Consider the following 24,737-nt stretch of genomic DNA (forward strand, 5'->3'; position numbering starts at 1 on the left):
GGCTCCAAAGGTTCTCAATAGGGTTGAGGTCAGGGAAGGATGGGGTCCACATCATGAGTTTCTCTCCTTATATGCCCATAGCAGCCAGTGATGCAGAGGTATTCTTTACAGTATGACATGGTGCGTTGTCATGATGAAGAAGATCTTGTTCGGGAAAGCACGGCTCTTCATTTTGTAGCATAGAAGACAGTGGTCAGTCAGAAACTCCACATATATTTCAAAGGTCATTTTCACACCTTCAGGGAGCCTAAAAGGGCCTAAAGGGACCGACCAGCTCTCTCACCATGATTCTGACCCAAAACATGACTCGGCCCCCTCCTTACTGACGTCACAGCCTTGTTGGGACATTGTGGCCATTCACCAACCATCCACTACTCCATTGATTTGACCATCCAGGGTTACACGGCACGTATCAGTGAACAAGACTGTTTGAAAATGAGTCCTCATGTATTTCTGAGCCCGTTGCAGCCGTTTCTGTTCATCAGCTTCAATTAACAGTTTAGGGGAGGCCCGGATAGAAGGTTTATGCACAACTGCAGCCTCTGGAGGGTCTTACACCTTGATGTCCGGGAGACTCCAGAGGCACCAGCAGCTTCAAATACCTGTATGCTGCTTTGTAGCATCAGTTCTCATAATCTGATGTGTTTGTCTGGCAGAAACCATCCATATTGTGCCTTTATCTGCACAAACCGAGTCTGCTCTGAATCATCCACAAATCTCTTATCAGTATGATGATTATGCTTAATCTTTCATGAAATATCGAAGGTTTTCATACCTAGACCAAGGCATTCAACTATTCATGCTTTTCATCAGCAGAAAGACCCTTTTTCTTTCCCATATTGCTTGAAAATGATGATCTGCATAATAAAGTGGAGCACCCTTTTTCAGTAGTTTTTCCAATAACTGGGCTTAACCTGAAAACTAATCATCCCAGGTCTCTGAGATTAATATCAGTGATTCATAGAGCCCCAAGACACGATACCATCCATGAGTTTCATTATTATTGTTGTTTTTTTTACCTTTTTGACACAAAAATCAAATTTGCATAATAATTTGGAACGCAGTGTAGATCTGCTGCTATCACTTATCACTGTATCACTTTAAATACACCTACACAATGTAAATACAATCCCATTGTTGTTCTATGTCAATAGAATGTCAACGTCAATTGTTGTCGTCTAACCATATTTAACTTCTTATATTTTTTAATCTTATTTATTTAAATATTCTTTATGCATGCCCCTATTTGTATCTAAACACTATGTTATATGTTTTTATGTTTGATGTTGCATGTCTCACCGAGAAAAATTCCTAGTTTGTGAACCTGTTTGCAAACAATGGCAATAAAAACGATTCTGATTCTGACCTTTGCGTTAGGGCCTCTAAACGTATACAGTATATATACGTATACACTATATACTTATACAGTATTTTGCTTGATGATTGACCGGTGAGACTTGCACAGTGCCTGTGTGTAAACTCTGCCTGATCGTTGGCACATGTTTCTTCCACTCTGTTCCTCCACATTCTCTTTGAATACGGCCGTATTCCTACATTAATAAAACAGCGGCGCAGATACTGGTCAATACCGTTCGGTCACAGGGGCCTCCCCCACTCTACCCCATTCAGTTCATTCAGTTGCTATGAACAGCTTTGATATGAAAGTACATAATATAAAAATATCTTCATAAGTACTTTGCAGAGTAACAGTTACTGTTTGGGAGAGTAACTAAATACTACTGACAGGTCCACAGCGCCCACAGAATCCCGTCACATGGACCTTTCCACTCAGCCTCCTACAGCTGTGTTCCACCATGGCAAAATGAGAATAACATTTGTAATACTGTGTTTTTTATTATTATCATTGACTAAACATTGCTTAAACCTATAAAGCAAAAACATTTTTTATAAACATTTCCTTCAAGATGGTACAGACAAACAGACACCGTGGTGCTCTCGGGTGCTCTCGTTATCTTTGTCATATTTGATCTTCATCTACTTTTATGCATGCCTTATAGTTTGTATAGTTTACCATTTATCTCTATCACAGCTTTTGTTTTCATGGGTCATGTCGTTTGTGCCAAAGACAATTCCCAGTATGTGAACCTGTTCATGGACAATGATTCAGATTGTTGTCTTTCTCATAGTTTAAATGTAATCTTCTTACGCATTCCCTTATAGTTTAACGTCTTTATAGTTTATTACTTAACTTAAAGTTATGTGTTATATGATTTATCTTTCACGTTGCACGATGGATTCCTCGTTGTCAACCATGGTACTTCAGATCCTGAGATGTTTCTAACCCTTTATTGAAGATATATGTTGGAGAAAAAAAAATACCCTGGAAACGATTGGCGACCCACTTTTGGGCCCTGACCCACCAGTTGAGAATCACTGACCAATAGGACAATGCTACAGAATGTTACGACCAACTGCCGAGTACCAGTCCTGCTTTGGATCAAAACTCTAAATGGGTAGATAACAGACTCGATCAGTCACCTCCAAACGTTATTAATGAAAACAAATTGTAAATGTGCCAGATCAAAACGGCTTACATCTCCAAACGTTTAACCCCTAATCCTGTGTGCACGCGCCGTTTTCCTCTCACTGCTGTCGACTCTGATGTAATGAATGGCATTTGTCATGTGACGATGAAAACAACCCGAGTTTCCTCAAATCTGACACAACACCATGCTCCTTTGGGCATTTCTTTGGAATCCTATCAGTCTAAAGACAGATTTTTAACAATTGATTTTCAAATGGCAACAATCTTTCCTTCCCAGGACTTGACACCATTTTGGAAACCACCAAATATTCTACTGTTAAATGTAACCAAATAAATGAGTGTTTCTGCTCTTTCTAATATGGGTATGGTTATTTCCTTTTACGGCAGATGTGCAGAATCGTTTCTTTTTAGCATGTCATGTCTGAGAAACTGCAAACTCAAAGCGACAGTGCATGAAGTCAATGTTAATCCACTTGTTTCCATTCAAAGCAAATCATTTGACCATTTCAGAGCAGTCCAGGAAAAAGCCAGGCTCAGTCAGGAGAAACAACGGGGAAAACCGCTGAAATGGAAAACATTCATTTGGATTCTTCATTTGGATTAATAGGTCCAGTTTAACATCTAGAGGAGAGTATCATATACAAACAACATTGTACTATTTATATCCATCAGCTGGAGTGTATGGTTTTAAAGAGGTTGGTTTTCAAATCAAGTGGTCTTGGGGAAAGTTGAACCACCAGATTTAAAGGTGAAATGTACACTTAGAATCATAAAATCTGCAATTATGAATTTTCGTCTCTACAAAAAAAATGAATAATTTAAGTATAATATTTAATTTTTATCTGGTGTCTCGACCAAATAAACCATGTGAAAAACTGTAACTGTTCAAATGTTCTGTAGTTAGTTACTCATTATCTCTTCTTTACTCTGACCCCCATTTAATGATGTGTATTCAAGAGGAAATCTCCCAAAACTGTTCATCTGCTTTCAGAGGAAAACAGCAGTGACCTACAGGTTTGATTTTTTTGGTAACTGCTGTTTTTGTGTGAAAAAGTTTTATATATATATATATATATATATATATATATATATATATATATATATATATATATATATATATATATATATATATATATATATACAAATTGAGGTCACTTTATGTCAAGATCAAATCTATAATCTTAGATAAAAAATAAAATAAAATCAAAATGTAATGGGTGGCTCGACTTGCCCCAGTCTCCCTTAAACCCACCTGGAAATGAAGACTCGATAAACTGTTGTCACTCTGCTGAAACATCTGACAGGAGCTCCAACACACACCACAATTCCAAGTCTAGCCAGTCAAGTACATACATTTAAGCCTGACACTATTCCAAGTCTGTCACAGTAAATATTTTTTAAATAAAGTTTCAATTTGAAATGTATTCTTACTTCTTCATCTGCAGCGTCTCGCCTTTATAACTTAACCCAACAATCATTCAAAGATTCCTTCAAAATGGTCTAAAATCCGTTTGCCATCAGAACCACAGTGACACCAATGAGGGAATAATACCGCCATCTACAGGCCGCGCCCGGCACAACACTTCCCCGTCAACAGCAAACATGAAGGAGCTTCTGTGGGGCATGCAGAGGCGGACAGTGCGGAGAGGGCAGAGAGTGCGGAGAGGGCAGAGAGTGCGGAGAGGGCAGAGAGGGCAGAGAGGGCCGGAGAGGGCAGAGAGGGCAAGAGAGGGCCAGAGAGGGCAGAGAGGGCCAGAGAAGGCAGAGAGGGCCGAGAGGGCAGAGAGGGCCGAGAGGGCCGAGAGGCCAGAGAGGGCAGAGAGGGCCAGAGAGGGCAGAGAGGGCCAGAGAGGGCTGAGAGGGCAGAGAGGGCCAGAGAGGGCCGAGAGGGCCGAGAGGGCAGAGAGGGCCGAGAGGGCCAGAGAGGGCCGAGAGGGCAGAGAGGGCCGAGGCAGGGGAGGACAGAGGAGAGGTGCTCACAGAGGCGTCACAGAGCATGCAGAGGCAGATGGCAGAGCTCACCGAGGATGGGGGCCAGGCGGAAGATGTCCGACAGACGGCTGTTCACCGGCTCATAGGGAGAGTCTTCCAAGAAGTCGTTCCCTGGGGATTAGAGACATCCAATATCATATATAATATTATCTTATTCTTAAGGATATACAGTATTTCTGTTGTGTTCAAGGGTAATGTGGAAAATGGACTTTATTTTTACACTGCAAGATGAAACTTCTGTGACATCAAAAAAGAAAATGTCACATTGGCATTGGTTTTGCCACATTGTGTAATAAAACTGCTTTTCCAAAAAATGAGCTACATTTTGTGTTTAAAATAAATCAGTTACTACAAACTATCACTGTGTTTCCCAACCAGGGGTATGTGGAGTTTTAGCTGCTAACTGGTCTTTTTAGTTGCTAACTGGTCATTACGCGTGCGCTCAGAAACGCAAAAAGACCAAAGCTGGTGTTAGCATTTGGCCTTTCTCGTGTAACTGATCATGTAACCATATTTAAATAGGGAAAACATTGAACAGCTTGGTTTCTTCTAACTAAACCCCTCTTTGGGGCTACACTTATGCTGGGAGAGGCTAAATGCTAACAACATGTTTGGTGGTTTTGCATGACTGAGCACATGCGTAAAGACAGACAGGTACACATCCACTCGTCTAAGCTCAGGTAAAAGCATATCTCAGTATGTACTGAGTGGCCTGTTCCTTTAAAGTATGCACGAAAGGTCCAAGGGGTGCGCCAGACTTGGGACCCACTGAACTATCAAGCAGAAGGTAATGCAGTGTTAAACACTTTTTTCATAATTATATATTAGACAGCACACTGTCTGTGAGTCTGGTAAAGGTCAGGGACAGGTCAGAGATGGTTCAGTTTAGACATGTTGTATAACTGAGTCTAAACTCATTTATTGTCTGACAAATAAAAGTAATCACTTTAGCTGCTTATAAATGAAGAAAGATTTGCAAATGTTTTAGAAATACCCTGAATATGACTGCATTGAGCCAAAACAAAAGAGTTTTTGCAAGTTCACAGTGCCTCATTATGATGAAATAAGTATTTACAAATGCTTTAATAGTAGCAGTCATCATAAAGTGTTAACGCACATTATATCACATCATATAAGTTTCATATTAAGGTGTGCTCGTCAAGTATTAATAAGGCACTAACAGGCGTTAATAATATGCCTGTAAAGTATTAACACACAAAGGTATTATACTTTTATCTGTTAATATACTAATATCCTAACCCTAACCTTAGCCCTGACCCTAACCTTAAAATGATTACTAATGGGTATTAATACTTACTGAGCACACCGTCATCTAAAGCGATACCAAAAAAACAAACAGAAAAGTATGTGAAATGTGGAATCTGCAGGATACTTTAAAGGAACTGTATTAGTGATGCGCGGGTTGCGGGTTCCACCGTGGACCCCGCGGTCTGCCCGCGGTTCAGGTCGGGTTGTGAAATTCTCCTTTGATTGTGGGGCGGGTCTGGCACGCCGGTGCTGTTCATACGAATCATATTTGTAACGAGTAATTTTTAATGGTTGCGAGGCGTGGCGGTTTTTAAAAATTGAACAATGTTGCGGGGCGGGCCGGGGCGGGTTAGAACCTGCTATATATATATATATATATATATATATATATATATATATATATATTGTACCACTATGGCGCACTCATTTTTGTGATAAATATCAGTATTTTCTGGAGGTATTTTTCAAACCCGGAAGACACAACGCTTAGATTCAGTTAACTCCGCCCCCTCTCTCCACTCATGCAATTTTACTGTAGCAGAAATAAAAAATAAAAAAGTTAATCCAGTTTGATTCTGGCGAAGGTTCACCAAACATCCATCAGAGACAGTCACAGAAAAACACTATTTTGGTGATAGTCGCTTAATCCCGGAGAGAAAAAAATTACTTCTGGCGAGTGGCCTCTTCTTTAGGAAGGTTGAATAAAGTCCTGTCCTCGTAGCCAAAAGTGCTTTTCTCCGTGACATTATCGTTAGGTAAGAAAAAAGAACAGGCGTGTCCAGAGTTAGCCTGGTTTTACCAGACCCTCACAATTGAGCTCCGTTATCAGGTGGGAGGGGTGAACTCCTTTCAAATGACTGAATCTGATTTTCGCTAGCGTTTGGTCGTGACGTATGTAATGCGCCCAAGTAATGCCTCATTTACACCGGATACATTACGTCCACGGTCCGTTTTACGTACGTCTGCCTTAAGAATAGGAATTGCATAAACTCATGTGGTGGTTTACACCTGTCCGTCAGGTGTCTGTTGTTTATCCTGCATAATGAGCCATGTGCTCCACAAAAGGGCAAAACACCGGATAATGGCCTAGTTTTAACAGTGACGTCAAGGCGGAACTGCTTCTCTGTGTTTCGGTGGGACGCTAAACAGCGTAACACCACTTCGGAACAACATAGCAACATCTCCTGGAAAACGTTTAGCCCGCGACCCGTGTCTCGTCTCTTCAGAAGACATTTAGCCAAAATAAGCTAAAGCCGGGTCTCTCCGCTGTGACTGCACAGAGACCCACCGAACGGCCCGCCTTTCTTTTTCTCTCACACGGACTCGCTATGATCTGAAACTCCAGGGACCGAGGGCATGTTTGCTTCAGACATTGGATATAAGGATAGGGGATGATCGGAGGAGTACAGAGACAAGGAGAGGAGGACAGAGGACAGACAAGCAGAAGAATGAAGAGGAAAGATGAGTACCTGAGCGGAGGATGAGAGAGGAGGAGGAGAGGACACAGACAGACCAACGGCAGCTCCATGTGATGTTTCTTGAGGCGCAGGTAAACCCGTTAACACTAAGCATTGCCTAAAAAATAATATAATAATAATATAATCTAGGAAATGTATATAAGCTCCTATACTGCATGTTAAACTCAGAAAACCTGGCATTACTGATTTACATGTGATTAAAAGGCTGCATTATTACATGACGGATTAAAGACAGACGGACATGGTGTAAACTAGAATGCGTGAATTGACGTACGTAAAACGGACCTTGGACAAAACGTACTCGGTGTAAATGAGGCGTAAGTGAAGCAGCTATCATAGCTCTATCATAACTCTATCATAGTTCTATCATAGCTCTATCATAACTCTATTATAACTCTATCATAACTCTATCATAAGTCTATCATAGCTCTGTCATAGCTCTGTCATAACTCTGTCATAACTCTATTATAACTCTATCATAACTCTATTATAACTCTATCATTGCTCTGTCATAACCCTGTCATAACTCTATCATAACTCTATTATAACTCTACCATTGCTATAGCTCTATCATAACTCTATCTTAACTCTATCATAACACTGTCATAACTCAATCATAACTCTATCATGACTCTGTCATAACTCTATCATGACTCTATCATTGCTCTGTCATAACTCTATCTTGACTCTATCATAGCTCTGTCATAACTCTATCATAGCTCTATCATAGCTCTATCATAACTCTATCTTAAGTCTATCATAGCTCTGTCATAACTCTATCATAGCTCTGTCATAACACTATCATAACTCTGTCATAGCTCTATCATAGCTCTGTCATAACTCTATCATAACTCTATCATAACTCTATCATAGCTCTGTCATAACTCTATCATGACTCTGTCATAACTCTATCATAACTCTATCATAACTCTGTCATAACTCTATCATAACTATCATAGCTCTGTCATAACTCTATCATAACTCTATCATAACTATCATAACTCTATCATAGCTCTATCATAGCTCTATCATAACTCTATCATAACTCTATCAAAACTCTATCATAACTCTATCATAACTCTATCATAACTCTATCATAGCTCTGTCATAACTCTATCATAACTCTATCATAACTCTATCATAACTCTATCATAGCTCTGTCATAACTCTATCATAACTCTATCATAACTCTATCATAACTCTATCATAACTCTGTCATAACTCTATCATAACTCTATCATAACTCTATCATAGCTCTATCATAACTCTATCATAACTCTATCATAGCTCTGTCATAACTCTATCATAACTCTATCATAACTCTATCATAACTCTTGGGGAAATTTCTTGCACATTCCAAGGCTTCAATTTTAATTTCTGGATATTTGGGAGCCGAGCCAGAGCGGATTGAAGAGCTTCCATTACTTTCGTATCCGTTGCCATTGCCAAACTACAACCAGCAAATGCGGCGCAAATGCTTGACGTCACCGACAACCCCCGCCTCCCCCGCTCACTGAAATTCAACCGATGTAACGCAGCTACTGAGCTCAGATCCAGACGTACATGTAGGGAAATTATACCTGACCGGAGTTTATGGATTGCTAAGGCCAGGCTAGTCCAGAGTAGGTTAGAAAGAGCTCCTTCTTCACAACTTGCAGCGCAAACTTGACATCTGTTCAGACGCTCAGGGGGTGTTTGTTTTGTCCGCAGGGGCAGCACTGACATTTTTTTTTAATGAAAGAAATAATGAAAAAGTTGTTTTTACAAATTTAAATCCGGCCGTAAGGTATTACATTACAGACGCCGGGCTCTTCCTGTTTGACACAATGATGTAAAAAACGTCAGTGTGTCACAACTCAGTGGTTTACCAGCAGAGGGCGGAGCAGCTGCTCAGAGAGCAGGATTCAGGAGGATTGTTTAGAACTGCATGAATGAAGCCAAAAAACGCTCTGGAGGTGTTATTGATAAGGAAATAGCACTAGAACATGGTTAAAAGCTACAGAAAGTTGATTTTGCATGTTATAGATCCTTTCAATACAGATAAATAAATGGTCACTTCTATACAGCGCCAGTCACCAGTCACCCATTCACACTCATTTATACACCAGTGTACACAGACACTGGAGGTAAGCAGGGTGAAGTGTCTTGAGGACACAACAACAGTGTACGCCTGTGGGATTGGAACCGCCGATCCTCCCATCACAAGACAATCCGCTCTACTAACTGCTATTACTATCTACTATCACTCCAGATGTTGTGTCTAGACCAGGGGGTTGAATTGTCCCACATGAATAGAGCCTGGACAGTGAAGTGAGCACCTGGGACGGCCCACACGTCTCCCTCTGGCACTGATATAGATACAAATGATGCAGTGCTTTGTTTACGCGCTGGCTGTGCCCCCCATGTGACAGGGCTATTTGGGTCAGTCGATATCAAGCTCGGGCCCTGACCCCACGCCTGATTAGGCAGGCCGGTCAGCTGGGACGCACTGCCGGACCCCTGCCGTGATGGGCACTTGGAGATGATAGGGTCAGTGCCAGGGCTGCTCATGGATCATTAGCTTCATGAGGAACGATAGAGGAGGTCACGGCCACAGCAACAGCCTAAATGGACTCATGTTTATGACCAAGAACACAAGACCCAACCTGTGTAACAGCGGTTCTCCCAGAGTTTAGGGCAGCGGTCACCAACGTATAACTGTTTCTGTGCTTTTGAATCACAGTTTGTTCAAAAGCAGACATTTGTGACATGATAGGGCTCATATCCTACAGTTACACTTTACAAACTTAATTCTTCTGACGAAACGGGACTAAAGCAGAGAAACCTGTCAGTGTCCGACAGACTGAACGGAGGCCATGTTTTTTCTACTTGTCTGCCGTTTCGGTTCAATTAATATTATGTACAGCATTGGTCATAACTTTGTAAATGCACTATTTTTATGTAATGTTTTTTTTCTTTTATTTCAGGAACAGGCCACCGTTTTTCTAAACTGACATATGTTCTTACCTGAGCTTTACGGTGCAGCAATATCTTCACTCACTAAAAAATTCTGTAGAATTAGGATGCTCCTAAGGTGTCATTACGCCATACAACATAGTTCCCTTTTCATCCGCTTAGAAAATCCACGTTTCATTTTGTGTAAGACTTGACGCACGCACAAAAACCAGACAGTTACATATCAACTCGTCCAAGCTCAGGTAAGAACATATGTGTCTATTGCTTTAATAGTGTTGAAAACACACAAAAGAGTGCTATCTGAGTCTACTGACCCCCAGATCCTGTTCTTCTTCTCTTTTTTGAGTTGGGTTAAATGCCTCTAAGTGCCTCTAAGTTTTAAACTTGGCTTGTTTAATAAACCCATTAAAAAAGCTCCCATGATTTCCCATAATACCTTGCAGAGTCTGGTATATGCCCCAGTAGATCCTCAGGCAGTTCTTCTCCTTCTTCATGCCTCTCTTGCAGCGGCAGTTGTACAGCGGGCTCTGTTTGAGCGCGTCCACGGCAGCGCGGCACTCATCCTTCCCCTCCAGCGCCCCGCCCTGGCTGAAGTTGGTCTCCTTGCCGCCGGACGCGCACTGCCTCATGGTGCGGTACTTGGAGCTGCAGGCCGGCTCCCTTAGACACTGTTCACTGGCCCTCACGCAGTCCGGGCGAGCGGAGGGGCCGCGAGGGGAGTCAGCCGCCGCGGAGAAGACAACTGTGGAACAGGAGTGGAGACCGTCAACACCAGGCAACACCACAAATAACGTCATTGTGGTAGAATGTTGCATTTTGGATTGCTGCAGTAAGAGGTAAATGAAGCCGTGTGTGTTGCAAGAAAAGACACATATTACATTTTCTTTTTCCACATAGTATGGCTGGATACCGTTAAACGATACTAGTACGGTATTGGAAAAATAAGTTTAGATGCTATTGGTATCAGATAAAAAAGAATCTTCCCTATTTTTGCCCCATTTTTTTTCAAAATTATTCTCCTTTTTCACACATTTTTTGACAGTGGAGATTAACCCAATATTGTACATTGGCAGACACATTGTTGTTGTGTTTTCTGGTTCTAGATGTCGCACATATTAGTATAGGTATTGCAAAGAGTATCCTTCAGAAGAAGGATACTCTTTGTATAAAGAAGTATAAAGAAGCAAGTGTCATTGAAGTTGACTTGTATCGGAGAAAAAAATGAAGCATACCCAGCCCTAACCAGTGAGGCATATAAGGCAAAGTATAGGTAAAGATTATGGCTACAAACTCTCCAGGTTGAACTCCTCTTCATCGTCTCATAGTGACACAAGAGTCTTTGAAGAATAAACAGCTCTCTGATGGTTTTGGAATGTAAAAGTAGCTCCCTGTGTAAAAGACCCCTGTTTTATCAGCTCTGAATACTTACTTTAGCACTTTTCCAGAGTGGCCAGTGAAGTATATTTCGTATGAGTAATAGAATTTGAACCAGACTGCTGCTAAAAGTCATTCGTACTGTGGCCGGCTCGTTTGAAGGTACAGTGTAGAACTTTACAGATAAAAAACTTCCTTTTGTTTTCACGTACATGTTGCAGGACCCTTAATCCAAAGCTATAGCTCCATTTACCAAGCGGGTTTTCAATATCACCTGCAGTGGGAACAGTCCAACAGTCATGAGTGAATGTGTTATGAATGTTTGGTATCACTTTATTTTACTTTATTTTTTCTACCATCATACTTTGGACCTAACTAAATTTAGTACAATGTAATGTGCTTTGTAGATATCTGTAATAACTTGTATCTATGTAGTACATACACAATGGAATAATGTGTATTTGTACTTTGCAGGTACATCATTTAATAAGACATAGGGCCAGATCTTGTGGCGGCGCACGGGGCGGCGCAGGCTCTTGGCGAATTATTTTCCGAGTGGCGGCGCTATATGTGCCATTCACATAGACTGTAAAAAATAATGGACGTCTTATGCTCACTCCTCCCCGTTTACCAGAATGACCACGGCCGTGGGGCAATTCATGGCGGATTTACAGGCTCCCCCTCCCCAGCTCTGACGAAGCATGTTCCTAAAAAGGACATACGGGCGGGATTTTCACCGTAGACTCGGCCCTTGCGTGACGTGTAGCTCGCGCTGCTCCAATGCTAACAGTCCGAGCCTCGTTAAATACGAGATTTCAAAAAATCATATTACGAAAACCAGCCTGGTTTCATATATTGTTATTAACCCAGCGTTATCTCAGGAGGAATATCTAGCCTAGTCTAGTGTTGAAACAATTGAAACCAGGCTTTAAAGTAGTTTTTAACGTGTCTAAAGTCCAATGCTTTTCAATGGGGGCCTAGCGGCAATATGGAGGTACTGCAGCAACGGCGGAGCAATGGCGGCCCCCACGTTTGTGGTCAAAAAGCAGGGCAGCCAGCGGCCATTGGCCATTCACCTCCGCCACCTGTGAGGGGGCGTCACAAGAGGAGGTGACTGCACTGATGGAAACACGGCTGACATTCACTTCCTCGTTTACATTGCGCTGGCTTGCGTTCTTTCTTAAGCCTTAGGCTCTCACAGGTCAAACTAAAAACTTTATTTACCCTATCGTGAGCTAAACGATGTTCACGTCTCGAGAGAAAAAGAGCTGCAGCGTCCGCTGTGGCGCGGATCGGCCGCGCTTGGCGTGAACGTGAAGCAAAACAAAAGCACATGTTCACCCCACACAACTACTCTCCTGGACGCGGAGTCGATCTGGTTGGAGGAAAATGTAGGTCTCAACCCACTTAAATGCGCCAAGTCTGGAATGGCAAGATCACAAAGTGCGCCCCGACTGAGCGCAAAATGTCACGCTATCGTCTCCGTTTTGATGCACAAGATCGGGCCCATAGACTAGACTAGACTAGGGTCAGGGCTTAAGGTTAGGTTTAGAGTTTGGGTGTTATGTCTTACATTGCATTACATTATGTAACTGCAAAGTACTAATACACATTATTCTATTGTATATATATATATATATATATATATATATATATATACATTGTACTAAATTTGGCAAGTGCAATGTATCAAGGGTAGTGTAAGTGTTACCGAATGTTTTATTCTTGTTTAATTGAATCTGCTCTTACCTTTTCATTTATCTGTTGCTCTGTAGCTTTTTACGCTGCTGTAATGTTCCACCGTGCAAAAGCCCATGACCCAAGTGCCTTTAAAATGAACATATTTCATGTGTATAATTATTGTGAATGTTATGTTAACTTGTTCAATATAGGTAAATTGTTTAAATAATCATGTGTTCCTTCTTAAATGATTACTTTTTGCTAGAGTTGAGTCAGCCCATTATTGGCCCTGTTGGGCCCAGGAGCCAAAAAACTCTTCTTTGGGACCTGCTTTAAAGTGATATTTTACAAATCTAAAATGCAAAATCGACCTTTAAAGGGGCTGGAAGCAAGTTCGCCCTTTTACACTCACTACTGCCACCTCAGGCCATATGTGTAACTGCACCTTCTATATTAAGCTCGTGCATGACGGCAATTCGGGCCGAAGTGACACATTTTTGAGTGACCGTACAGGATTAGAGGCAGTTGTGGTGAACAGGTCTGAGCTCTTTCTACACATTAGGACATAGCTGGAACATGTAGGGGGAGGAAAATACTTAGTTTTAACATTTTTAAACTCCTTATAGTCCCTTTAATGAAAGGACTATGAATGTTAAAGGGACATTTCAGGATTGCTCACATAGGGCCTCATTTCCTAGTTATCCAGAGATATTTTTTTGGTAATTCATGCAGTTCTTATATTTGAAGAGTTTCGTGGTGCTAGGCTAGTGCTAGGCTAGCGCATTTCTACGGTATCAGCTACCCTGCATTAAAATCAGTCTGACCCGCTCCACAGTGCACCTGAGGCAAATCACTTATAACGCCAGGCTAACCATATGTTTGTGTCCATAGAATATTTTTTGGAATATAACTGTCCTTGCATCACATGAATGATCACATTATGAGGGACTATTTTCTAGCAGATCACTCCGCCGCTGCGTAGCTTATACAACCACGAAGCTGATGCTGCTCAAATATACGGTATTTTAAATGCAAAATGGTTAAAATGATTCTATGGACACAGACATTTATATGGTTAGTTTGGTGTTATAAGTGATTTGCCTCAGGAGCACTGTGAAGTGTGTCAGACTGTTTTTAATGCAGACTAGCTAATATCGTAGAAATGCACTAGCCTTGCATTAGCCTAGCGCCACGAAACTCTTCAAACATAAGAACTGCTTGAATAACAAAAAAAATATCTCCAGAAATCAGCAACACTCTGGATAGCTAGGAAAAGAGGCCCTATGTCAAAAATCCTGAAATATCCCTTTAAGTGAGGATCCTCTCTCGGATTAGCATCAGAGATGATGTAGATCAAAAACAGGCAGATGTCTTTATATGTAGAAGAAGTTTAGCACCATCAGTGCGTACACTTCGTCGAGCGTCGTAATGATAAACCAAAGCACAGAGCCAGGATTACATGTATGTTTGAACAGCATGTTTTCTACTCTTTTGGTCACTCACAGAGACTTTGTGATAACATTTACACAGACTTGATGAGGATAGTTATTTAATAGCATCATTACATTTTCAAACGTCAACCGTTTCAGCAGTAAAACAGGCATCAATCATTGAAAATGTCGTTTGTGTCATATTGATTTTCTTTTTGGCAGCTAACAGGCTGTTTGGTGCTTATATCACAAAGGCTTTTTTCCTGCCCCACTATTCTCCAGCCTGACAAAGAGGTCACTCTTTCCTTCATACAGGACACGCACACGACGGACAGGACGTGCACAGCTCCAGTTTCAGTCCGACTAACCAATACTAACAGTACAACCACAAAGTGTCAATCTGCTTTAACATTCATTTGATTTTCAATTCTAACTTATGCAAGAAATGGCTCCGATGCAAAACAAAAAACATGGACTGCAGACTGGATTATGTCGGCAAGGTATGGAAGACAAAACAGATTGGGTTTATTTTATTACAGGACTGTTATGGATTTGGTAAAGATGCTAACAATGATTAGCAGCACCACATAAAAAGGTGATCGTCTAATGAGCTCGGGATGGGCGTATGAGGAGCGCTCTACCAGTTTAATGGAAGAGGAAACACTTTAGACCTAGACACGCCCCTGACTGAGGCTAACTTGACCAAGAGTGAGGATATTCATAAAAAACCTTATATCTTTGTCAGACTCACGTAGCGTATGAATATGTTTATAGAGCTTTACAGTTATTCCAATCAAAGTTGGGGGGCATGGTGTCTCCTGCAGTCGGATCATGTCTAAAAACTGCTCTACAAACGTTCAAATGTGCACACTGGCATCAGTCTCGAGTTTAGTGAATGGCAAATCTAATCTTAATCCCAATACAAATCACCCAAATCTCAATCAGATCCGGAATCAAGTTGCTGCAGCAAACATTTTAAATATGAATGTGATTGTTTTGTTTAGAATGTGTGTATGCGCTGGTCAGGCGGGCCGGACTGTCCTGGGGCTCACCGGGCACTGGGACTGTCCACTTCGCACGGCCCATGCTGGCATTTGTATATTTTGTGTTTCTGTTCTAATTAGATTAATTTTCATTTTTATTCATTGAAAGATACCTGTATCTGTACATTACCCTGCTTGTGTTTGATTACACTTTTTTCCAGACTATTTGCACCCCCCACTCCAGTAGAATATTCATGAAATAAGATGCATAAGCAGGGACTTCAATCTCACTGCAGATAAATGTTCACGTGAATGCAGTTCTCAGTAAACTGTAAAACAGTCCAAATGAGAGGAGAATAAAGATCTATCCACAGACAGTGATCACTGAGCCAGAGGACAGAAGCTAATACAGATCTGACAAGACGACCTTTTAGTCCACTAAACAACGACATTAACTTCAGAAGAGTATCTATTGCCATTGTTAATGAACAGGTTCACAAACTAGGATTTTTTTTTCTTTTCGATTCAATCTTGCAACATGACACATAAAACACAAGACGTAACTTAGATAAATAATGAACAAACAAAAGAAGTCCTGATTTAGTCCTGGTTAAGTCCTAGGTTAGTCCTGGGTTGGTTTATATTATATTCACATGTCAAAAAAAAAAGTTTGACATGTGAACAAGAGGCTGCAATAAACTGTCCATCCCAAATCACTAGCGTCTCCATCGGACTGAGAGCCACACGATTTTGCCAACTCGGCCGAAAACAAAAGCAGCATAGATTGATGAATGCGCAGTGTAGTTTTAGTCACAATTTCCCTAAATTACTTCCACCGTAGCCTTGTTTTTATCCTGATTTTGTGCGTGTGTTTTTTAAGTCTTATTTTGACACAATTTGTTGACAAACAAAGTAAGACAGTTTGTTTGAATTGAATCTGTATCACGCACGTGTGTGACTTCATTGGCTTTTTGCTCCACGCTCTGCTCACTAACGATCCGAGCGCTCGATCGCTCAGGCCGGTCATGTGCGTGTGACCGGGACCGCTGTGAGTGTGCGCTCCGGAGGGGAAAGCGCACTGCCTCGCCTCGGCACCGTCCACCGCGAAGGGGCTCGTTCGGACAGAAACAGTTTGATATGGAAGTCAAATATGTACAGGATTTCACATTTCTCAGACTTTGGGCTTTGCTATAGTTATTGTGTTCGCCCAGTCCTGGCTTTAGTTCTTGAATTTGTCCTAATTTGCAAGCGGTTTCTTCTCATTACAACGTGATTTATTAGATCACTAGACCTGTTCCGTCCCGTTTCTTGTGTGGACTTTGTTTTTTTTGGTCAATGTTTTGTCCGCGTCAGATTGGATTTGAACGCGGCATGACTCTTGCTTATCCCTCACTTTATTTTCTAAACGTGTAAACATTTCCAAACAAACGCCGGCACCTTAACAGTGAGTCTTAAACTTACCTAAAAGCGGCAGCACGGCGTGAAGCGCAGCGAGGATCATGGTCGTCCTCTCCGAGCGAAACAAAAGCAATTCTCAAACCAGAGGAGAAACTAAAAGCCGTTATATTCCCAAAACAAGTACTTCCAACACGGTCAAATCCATCGAAAAGAGCTTCTACTCGCGCTCCTCTGAATGATCCGCACCACTCGCAAATCCCCTCCTTTAGTCTCCAAAAGTGCTCTAAAACTCTGCTGGGTCGGTCCCCTCTCGGATAAAAGCGACACTGTGCGCTCTCTCTTGATGTCCGAGCGCGTAAAGACGGTTCCCCTTCGCTGGGGCTGTTGGAGGATCGTAGTCGCGGCTGGTGCGATGCTTCCTGCGCCTGTACGTCCTGACCAAATGGATCACACTACTGCTGTAGCGCGTGGAGAGGAGAGTGCGAGTGCCAGCCTCCTGCGCGCCTCGCTCTCACCACAGTCACCACAGGCAGAGCCGCGCGGACATAGGAGTGTGCGTAAAATGGGCCAAAAATAAAGGATTGTTTCCTGCCGTTGTTGAGGTTTAGTCCGGCTTTGGTCCCGGTTTAGTTCTGGTTTAAGCTTTAGTCATGTGTCATTCCCTTAAATCCCATTTCAAAACCCAAATACTTTTTTTTTAGACGCAACATATCTGCACATGTTTCATTTCTTCATATTTGCAAACAGAAGCATGAATTTCAATATTACAAAGCAAATCGGACACACACACAAAACAGTGCAATAGTGTTTACACTTAAAGCTAATTTGAAACAAATTTCCATTTCAGACTTTAATTAAATAGCCTCCTGGGATCTGAACAAAAAAAGGTTAATGCACCTTTTTATTTTAATTTATTTGAGTGAAAGGGTTAAAATAAACATTTTACAATTTAGTTTAAATGTTATGATTTTCATGGTAGAGGACACGAGGTCAATAAAGGTGAAATATGTCAATCATAAATGATTAAGTGTTTACTGTATTGATAAATCTGACATTAATCAATATCATAATTATTAATATAATTTATGGACGGCAATATATGAATGTGGGCTAAATTAAGATTTAATTTAAAGTTAAAATCAGCTTTACAGTTATTAGCATTATGGTTTGGAGCTTCTTTAATAAATGCATGTAAATCAATGTAAAGTGATGCTGACCCCTCACACACCTATGTTTCCACCGGTATAACAGATGTGAGCGTGTTACAGATGTGAGCGTGTTACAGATTTGAGCATGTTATAGATGTGAGTATGTTACTGATGTGAGCGTGTAATACATGGGAGCATGTTACAGATGTGAGTGTGTTACAGATGGGAGTGTGTTATAGATGTATGTTGCAGATGTGAGTGTGTTACAGATGTGTGTGTTGCAGATGTGACCATGTTACAGATGTGACCATGTCACAGATGTGTGTGTTGCAGATGTGACCATGTTACAGATGTGACCATGTCACAGATGTGTGTGTTGCAGATCTGACCATGTTACAGATGTGAGTGTGTTACAGATATGGGCATGTTACAGATGTGAGTATGTTACACATGTGTGTGTTACACATGTGTGTGTTACAGATGTGAGTGTGTTACAGATGTGAGTGTGTTACAGATATGAATATGTTGCAGATGTGAGTGTGTTACAGATGTGTGTGTTGCAGATGTGACCATGTTACAGATGTGACCATGTCACAGATGTGACCATGTCACAGATGTGTGTGTTGCAGATCTGACCATGTTACAGATATGAGTATGTTCCAGATGTGAGTGTGTTACAGATATGGGCATGTTATAGATGTGAGTATGTTACACATGTGTGTGTTACAGATCTGACCATGTTACAGATGTGAGTGTGTTACAGATGTGAGTGTGTTACAGATATGAGTATGTTACAGATGTGAGTGTGTTACAGATATGGGCATGTTACAGATATGAGTATGTTGCAGATGTGCTACAGATGTGAGCGTGTCACAGATGTGAAAGTGTTACAGATGTGACCATGTTACAGATGTGAGCGTGTTATAGATGTGAGTGTGTTACAGATGGGAGTGTGTTACAGATGTGAGTATGTTGCAGATGTAAGTGTGTTGCAGATGTGACCATGTTACAGATGTGTGTGTTACAGATCTGACCATGTTACAGATGGGAGTGTGTTACAGATGTGTATGTTTCAGATGTGACCATGTTACAGATCTGGCCATGTTACAGATGTGAGTATGTTACAGATGTGTGTGTTGCATATGTGAGTATGTTGCAGATGTAATTGTGTTGCAGATGTGTGAGTTGCAGGTGTGTATGTTACAGATGTGTATGTTTCAGGTGTGACCATGTTACAGATCTCGCCATGTTACAGATGTGAGTGTGTTACGCATGTTAGTGTTACAGATGTGTGTTACAGATCTGACCATGTTACATATGTGAGCGCGTTACAGATATGAGTATGTTACAGATGTGGGTGTGTTACAGATCTGGCCATGTTACAGATGTGAGTATGTTACAGATGTGTGTGTTACATATGTGAGTATGTTGCAGATGTAATTGTGTTGCAGATGTGTGAGTTGCAGGTGTGTATGTTACAGATGTGTATGTTTCAGGTGTGACCATGTTACAGATCTCGCCATGTTACAGATGTGAGTGTGTTACACATGTGTGTGTTACACATGTGTGTGTTACAGATCTGACCATGTTACATATGTGAGCGCGTTACAGATATGAGTATGTTACAGATGTGGGTGTGTTACAGATATGGGTATGTTACAGATGTGAGTATGTTACAGATGTGAGGGTGTTACAGATTTGAGCGTGTTACAGATGTGCTACAGATGTGAGCATGTTACAGATGGGAGTGTGTTACAGATGGGAGTATGTTGCAGATGTAAGTGTGTTGCAGATGTGTGAGTTGCAGATGTGTATGTTACAGATGTGTATGTTTCGGGTGTGACCATGTTTCAGATCTGGCCATGTTACATATGTGAGCGTGTTACAGATGTGAGTGTGTTACAGATATGGGTATGTTACAGATGTGAGGGTGTTACAGATGTGAGCGTGTTACAGATGTGAGAGTGTTACAGATGTGAGGGTGTTACAGATGTGCTACAGATGTGAGCGTGTAACAGATGCGAGCGTGTTACAGATGTGAGTGTTGTGTCCTCAGGTGATGCTTCCTCTTCTGAACCTCTGAAAGGTAGAAAGGTGCTATATAGGTTGAGTCCATTTACCTCCACAGTTCAGTTCTAATACTGGACCTTCATCTCATCCTCACAACTCCAAGTCTGAATCTACTGTCACTAATAAACTATGTTAATGTAACCCTGAGAGATATAGATTTCACTTGATTTTCAGAAGACACATTTAGTCCTGATGTCCATTACAAAGGACATAGAAAGAAATGTTTTTTTCAAAAAGGGCTGAAATGTAAAAATATTTGTAAACATTTGATTTACAAAAGTAAAAAAAAACACCCTTCTCCACAACAATGAATAAGATTGATGTGTCTTTACCTGGTTCTGCTGAAACGAGCCTCTCAGTAACTTTGGATCCATCAAATCTGATAAAAATCCATTGTATTTTCTCATAAAGCTCTGGATGTCCTCTGTACAGGGCATTAGGATTCAGATAGACTGCATGTAAACAGCTGGACTTACCGACTCAAGACCAATGTCCACTACAGAGGACATACATGCATGGGCGAGGTCTCAGGACACAGTTTTTCCCTGGTTCAGACCCGGTAAGCGCGAAGTGTAAGACAAATGTGCCACAGTGGCTGAGCGGTTAGCAGCCTTCCTCACAGCATGAAAGTCCTGGGTTCTATCCCCGGACCGTGCAGGCCTTTCTGTGTTTTTCTCTCAACAACTCAAAACATGCACAATAGGTGACCAATAGGTGACCTCCAGCCAGGTGATTGATCATCAGTTTGAAGATGGGACAAACTGTTACCTTAACATTAAAGCTCTGGTTTAGCCCTTTCATCTTATGGGTAAAAATATTTTCTAAAAGATTAATAGAGCCATGTTTAAATTGGCAGTTTTATTTTGTTGAAATTTATATTTGATTTGTTCACGTGATTTGAATCTTGTTCAGTTTTTGAATTAGTATGTGTTGTAAAAATACATTGGAATTTAGAAATTCAATAGAGAAGCATTGAATCCGTGCAATAAAGAATCACTTTCATCAGATCATGGCATTCATCTGTTTTCAGGTCGAAGTTTGAAATTCAACGCAGTTTCAATGCAGACCTGCCCTGTCGGTCTCCCTGATGTATTCATTCATTGGGACAGTTAGCTCTTAACATATAAACCTTCACCTGGAAACTAACTGTCAAGTCTTCACAGTAAGATTTTTATTATTTTACAAATTCACAATTTGTTTTCTCCAAAAAAGGGATTTCTGCAAAGCATCCCAAGCACATTGTCCTCTTGTGCTTAACAAACTCTCAGACCGTGTTTTCCGAAGGATGTTTAATTCCTGTCTGCCTAAATGAGCTTTGGACCCCACAAAAACAAGCCACAATGTTTTACCGTGTATTTTCCCCACTGAAAAGCTAAATAAGATATCCACTATCCTCTCAGAAAAATCATTGTTTCTAACATTTGCATGGTTTGAGCCTGTCACGCATGTTTACTTCAGTTCTTATGTGAGATGACTGAAGTCATTTCCTCTCGTGGTTGGCAGGTTTACGTCCTGCGCTTTCAGAGTGAGGCAGTGCCCAGAGCCAGAGGTGGGTCACTGCCGCCATCTACTGGGACTGTGAGGGAAGGGCTCACAGGAGACAGTGAGCGAGGAAATCGACATAAATATGAAGAAAAAAAAATATGTTTGTATATACAAATAAGACAAAATGAGTACAAATAAGTTGCTCAAAATAGTCAGGCTTAAATGAATAGGTTTATTTTATTGACATATTTATTACAAAACCCCTCCTGGAGCCGTCACCTTAACGTGGTGGAGGGGTTTGAGCACCCGAATGATCCTAAGAGCTCTGTTGGCGGGGGCTTCGTGCCCCTGGTAGGGTCTCCCAGGGCAAACAGGTCCTAGGTGACGGGTCAGACAAAGAGCGGTTCAGAAGCCCCTTATGAGAGACCAACAGGCCCGGTTAGAATCGTGAGGCCGTCCTTCCGTGGACCCACCACCTGCAGGAGGAGCCATAAGGGGCTGGTGCAATGTGATTTGGGCAGAGAAAGGAGGTAAAACATCTGCACCTGCTGTTTACACAAAATCAAGACCTCTACATACTTAAAGCAATTCATAAACATAGTCAGTGCATCTCTAGCTTTTAGCCACTTCTTAAATAAGAAAGATCCACCTCATATTTTCAGTTTTATGGTTACGCTGGGTTTGTGGAGTGAAAAGTAAACAATGCGATCACACGCGGAGCGGCGATACTCGCAATGTCGGCCTTTACTGCTCATGTGTATGAGCCCATTGCAAAAGCAACTAAAGCAGAAGTACAACAAAAGTCCTGGCTAAAGTTTGGACTTCAGTGATATCTGGAGTCTGTGTCCCTCTCTCAGTGCGAGGCTGCAGCAGCTACAGACGCAGCAGGACCAGGGCGGAGCTACAGGCAGCAGAGGGACTGGGGAGAAACACTGAGGATTTTGACTGTCAATAAAAGAGTACATATATGTAACTACGACCAGCTTTAAAAGTTCATGTGTTGCTATAATAAACAATGGCTCTACCATCTCGATCAATCAACGTGGATTAGGCTTGAAGACAAAACAACACCACTATAAGCCAAAATCACTTCATTATAGCAATGAAAAAAAAAAAAAAAAAAAAAATGTCTTTCTTGATTATAATTGTTTTGTGCTGGGAGTAGTCGAAAAGCTCATTTAACATGCCATGAATCCAAATCTCTCCTGAATTTAAACTGTATATGTAAAAACATAAAGAGCCATTTGGGAGTCACATGTATCAGTGACAAAGAGTATCTACAGACCCATGTTCACCTGTATCAGAGAGTATCTACAGACCTATGTTCACATGTATCAGTGACAGAGAGTGTCTACAGGCCCATGTTCACATGTATCAGTGACAGAGAGTGTCTACAGGCCCATGTTCACATGTATCAGTGACAGAGAGTGTCTACAGGCCCATGTTCACATGTATCAGTGACAGAGAGTATCTACAGGCCCATGTTCACCTGTATCAGTGACAGAGAGTATCTACAGGCCCATGTTCACATGTATCAGTGCTATAATACTTATACCGATGCTTAAACGTCGTTTGAGGTCTCCATGTCAGTTGTTCCTTAAGTTTACTTTACTAAAAGAATGGATTGGTGTGGTCTCAGTCACCAGCATTGTAAACTAATTTCTCTTTTTTGTGGTTGTAAAGTGGTTTTAAAATTAATCTTTGATTGCACATGAAGAAAGATGCTTCTCTGAAGCTACAGTATGTCAGCTTCATTTGAGTCATCAGGCCATTAACTGATGGAACTGACGTGTCTGGGCAGAATTCCTGAGAATGTGAGGTTAATGTAAAGTCAGTGATGAATGTTGTGCTAATCGCCTCCTCACATTGTGATGACAGGGCTGTTCAGTGTCTCCGTGGGGAGCGCTGAGGAGGCTCCAGTGTGATCTATATACAGCCATATTCAGACTGCAGTCAGGCTGATGTCCAGTATTTAACAGTGTTGTGGTAATGGATCAGGAGAGGGAGGCAGGATAAGAGACCAGCGAGCATGATGGCTTCACAGATAGCAAAGTCTGTTCTTCAGGTGCAGGCACGTCAGACACTAGAATGAAACCATCAAAAGTCGGCCAAGTTCAACGGTCCTATTGCCTCTATTTAGGTTTCATTAAGTTTTGGACGTCTTAACCCAGCCAGCAAAACCGGTCCAGCCCACATGGCCCAACACACATGGGGCCCCCAATGGAAACTGCGGACAGACCCACTTATAACCCAGGTGGGCATCACTGCTCAAATGTGTCTTTTTAACCCTCAGGAGACAACTACAGGGGTGTTTCCACTGGCATATGCAGCCCTGTGCCTGGTCAACCTGGTTAGGCGTGCGTCTCCACTTTCCAGGCCAGGTTTAATCCAGTCTGAAGGGACACAAGATTTGGGAACGACCTTGGGCCATGGCCAAAGCCAATAAAGCGACTAAAAAGCTATACCTGAGAATGGAGAAGCAGTCGGCACTCAAACAAGGAAGTGTTAGAGATGAGGGAACAAGAAACTCAACTCACTCCCTTTTAACACATTGAGTGCTGCGCTGTTTTGGGGATTTAGTGCCAATAATCCAGAGCATTTTTCAGGATATTTAGAAGAAGAAGGCAATCCGAGGCACTCTGACTTAAATAAAAATCCTTTATTACCGGGACATCACTTTACCGACGCGTTTCAACCACTTGCATGTTCTTTGTCAGGGGCAAATTAGAGAGTGTAACCAGGTGGTCTTAATGGTCATGTGTGTGGTCACATGCACATAAGTGACCGCCCACAAACAGGTATACAGACATATCCGAGCAGAATAGAAAAATGCATTGTACAAATGACATTATAAAACTACATTATAAAAAGAGAGGAGATATATGAGAGATAGCGCTCACAGACAATGACAGCAAGGGGAAAAAATGCACTTGCTGCCAAGCCGTAGTGGAATCTCAAATACAGACTCT

At 41.6% G+C, this 24,737-nt stretch overlaps 1 protein-coding gene across 2 annotated transcripts in view; it reads right to left on the reverse strand.

The window, feature by feature from the left end:
* gfra1a (gdnf family receptor alpha 1a) overlaps positions 1–17,570 on the reverse strand; it is a 176,434-nt gene extending 158,864 nt beyond the window's left edge. The window contains exons 1-3 of one of the 2 annotated variants that reach the window (XM_079559950.1): positions 17,129–17,570; positions 10,637–10,942; positions 4,529–4,609 (exon numbers count right to left, since the gene is read on the reverse strand). In XM_079559950.1, the coding sequence (XP_079416076.1) occupies positions 4,529–4,609; positions 10,637–10,942; positions 17,129–17,168 (427 nt within the window). In that variant the 5' untranslated portion in view covers positions 17,169–17,570. The remainder of the gene's footprint in view (positions 1–4,528; positions 4,610–10,636; positions 10,943–17,128) is intronic. The other variant, XM_079559951.1, reaches the window with a different exon arrangement.
* Between the last annotated feature and the right edge of the window lie 7,167 nt (positions 17,571–24,737).

This window comes from Gobius niger, assembly GCF_951799975.1.
Source record: "Gobius niger genome assembly, chromosome: 7".
Classification (NCBI taxonomy): Eukaryota; Metazoa; Chordata; class Actinopteri; order Gobiiformes; family Gobiidae; genus Gobius; species Gobius niger.